This window comes from Notothenia coriiceps, unplaced genomic scaffold (assembly GCF_000735185.1).
Source record: "Notothenia coriiceps isolate Sejong01 unplaced genomic scaffold, NC01 NC01_scaffold00019680, whole genome shotgun sequence".
Taxonomy (NCBI): Eukaryota; Metazoa; Chordata; class Actinopteri; order Perciformes; family Nototheniidae; genus Notothenia; species Notothenia coriiceps.
In genome coordinates, this window is record NW_011352381.1 from 1 (window position 1) to 3,100 (window position 3,100).

Sequence of the window (3,100 nt, forward strand, 5' to 3'; positions counted from 1 at the left end):
CTGAACCTGAACCTGAACAAGGAGCAAATGGACGTCACAGAATATAAATAACTGAAGTTTGATTGATTTAAAATACTAAAATTCATCCAATCAGCATTCCCTCTTCACGTCGTGGATCTTATTTCAGAGACAGTGGAAAAACCCCAACATGCAGAAATGTCTCTTTTTGCAGGAACAGCGTAAATCCTGAGATTTCTAAACTTCCTGTAAAGTTTGTAATTTTGAACCCGGAGAGGAAGCGTTTAAAAACCTGCAGAAACTGGTCCGTCTGACGTCAGCTGTGACGTAACAGGAAGTGACTCCTTCATCATAAAAACACAGAGTGAGTTAACGAGCTGCTTCTGATTGGAGTCCTTCGCACGGTGAGTTCTGCTTCATCACTGAAACACACTGTATTACATACTCTTCATTATAGTGTTTAACTTACATGCGTGTTCAAAACGGGTTTTCCTATAAATGAATGATCAAATGTTTCATTATGTTTAATATATATTTATTAAAATGTGAAGAAAAGAAAATATTAAATTAAGTGCATTAAAAAATTATCAATTAAGTTTAATTTCAATTTTCTGAATCTTTTAATTTGACATTTTCCATTTGGTGCATGAGAAGTGCTCTGCAAATAAAGCTTTATTATTATTATTATTATTGTTATTATTATTACCATCATTAGGTTTTTGGGTCATTTTTCTGTAATTGTTTTTACATGTGAGTGGATGAGTCCCTCACCCTGCCATTTCATCAAGGAGGGCAACCAGATTCTGTGTGTGTGTGTGTGTCTGTGTCTGTGTCTGTCTGTCTGTCTGTCTGGCTGTGTGTGTGTCTGTGTCTGTGTGTCTGTGTGTGTGGGGTGTGTGTGTGGGGTGTGTGTGTGGGGTGTGTGGTCTGTTGTGTGGTGTGTGGGGTTGTGTGTGTGTGTGTGTGTGTTGTTTGTGGTGTGTGTGTTGTGTGTGTGTGTGTGTGTGTGTGTGTGTGTGTGTGTGTGTGTGTGTGTGTGTGTGTGTGTGTGTGTGTGTGTGTGTATATTTTGGAATTGTCTGGAATAACTAATTAAGTCTAATAGAAATTGACTAATTCAAAGTAAATGTTTAGATACAAAATATATAAAATACATACAATATAACTCTTGGAAGAAAAAGGGATCAACCATGTTTTGCTGTTTTAATTAAATTTGTAAGATTTATAATATTTATTTCATTATTTTAAAAGCTTTAAAATGCTTAACCTAATTAAATTGATATATATTAAAAAAAATATACTGAGATGTTCAGGGGCAGTTGTGTACTAAATATAAAAAATAAAGAATTAAATATCATAAATAAAGAATATCTAAAAAAATAAATTATGTAAAATAAAAATAAGATATTATAAATAATATGTAAATGCAAAAATAAGAAAAAGAAACTAAAATAAATAAATATTATACGCTTTAATGTCTTTAAAATGTGCTTTAAGAATAATATCAAATGGCCTGTAATGAACCACTTTATTTAACACTAGACTCCCTGTGTTTTGTGCAAGATGTGTTATCTGAACAGGAAGTCACATTACTTCATGTTCTTACGCTGAAAAGTACTCTCTGTGTTTTCCTCATTTTCAGAGAAAAGGAGGAAGGTGAAAAGGTGAAAAGGGGAATTGGCAAACATCCTGAATCTCGACATCTCCCAGTGTGCACCGTCCACCCTCTAAAAACACAACATTATTTATGAGAATCATCTAAAAATAATCCTGTCTTTGTCCGTCTCACTGGAAACTCTCAACTAAACGTTCATCTGGGTTAGAGTAAAGATAGAATTAGCCGAGATGCTAACGGAGCTAAACGTCACCACGATGTTGAACTTCACGACCGCGCCCCCCGTTGGCGGTTGCCCTCCGGTCGGGATCCAACTCGAGGGTCTCCTCCTGCCCCCCGTCCTCACCATCGACGTCACCCTGGGGCTTCTGGGTAATGCAGTTGCTCTGTGGATCTTCTGCTTTAAGGTGAAGAAGTGGAACCCCAACACGCTGTTCCTCTTCAACCTGGTGATCGCAGACTTCCTGGCGCTGGTCAGTCTGCCTCTGAGGATCCACGCTCTGCTCCTCGGTCACTGGGTGTTCGGAGACGCCATGTGTCGGATCAACCTCTTCCTGATGTTCTCCAACCGCTCAGCTAGCATCGCACTGATGACCGTGGTGGCCATCTACCGCTACTTCAAGGTGAGGGGATAACATCTACCGCCAACAGTCGTGTGTTGACAGGGTTTAGCTAACGTTACCGCTCTGTGTTTCAAAAGAGTTGTAAAGAGAGAGAAAACTGAAAATTGGTCTCAAAATAATGAATTCTCTCGTGATTTTTGTACGAAGAATATCATTTCTTGTGTTTTCATCCTAAAATGGTGCCAGAATACTAACGTTAGCTCTCTCTGCAGGTGGTCCACCCTCACCACCGGGTGAACCTCATGACGAGGCGTCAGGCTGCGTTCGTGTCTCTGATCGTCTGGTTTCTGGTGATCGGCCCCCGTGTTCCCATGCTGGCCTTCAACCACATCAAGAGGCGCGGCCATCGCACGCAGTGCTTCTTCTTCACCTCCTACAAGGTGAGAGAACTGCTAGCAGAGGTGGAAGTAGTGGAGTACAAATACTTTGTTACTGTACTTAAGTACATTTTTCTGGTATCAGTACTTTACTCCACTACTTATTTTTCTGATTACTTTGACTTCTTACATTTTGAACACAAATACCTGTACTTTCTACTTCTTACATGTTGAACACAAATACCTGTACTTTCTACTTCTTACATGTTGAACACAAATACCTGTACTTTCTACTTCTTACATGTTGAACACAAATACCTGTACTTTCTACTTCTTACATGTTGAACACAAATACCTGTACTTTCTACTTCTTACATGTTGAACTCAAATACCTGTACTTTCTACTTCTTACATGTTGAACTCAAATACCTGTACTTTCTACTTCTTACATGTTGAACACAAATACCTGTACTTTCTACTTCTTACATGTTGAACTCAAATACCTGTACTTTCTACTTCTCACATGTTGAACTCAAATACCTGTACTTTCTACTTCTGTGTCTGTCTGTCTGTGTGTGTGTGTGTGT

At 38.8% G+C, this 3,100-nt stretch overlaps 1 protein-coding gene across 1 annotated transcript; it reads left to right on the plus strand.

Moving 5' to 3' along the window:
* Positions 1-17: 17 nt before the first annotated feature.
* Positions 18-2,611, plus strand: LOC104952177 (hydroxycarboxylic acid receptor 1-like; the record flags this gene model as incomplete). Its single annotated transcript, XM_010778944.1, has 3 exons — positions 18-362; positions 1,601-2,196; positions 2,409-2,611. Coding segments are annotated over exons 2-3 (596 nt in total), but the record flags the coding sequence as incomplete, so codon positions are not given.
* Positions 2,612-3,100: the final 489 nt, after the last annotated feature.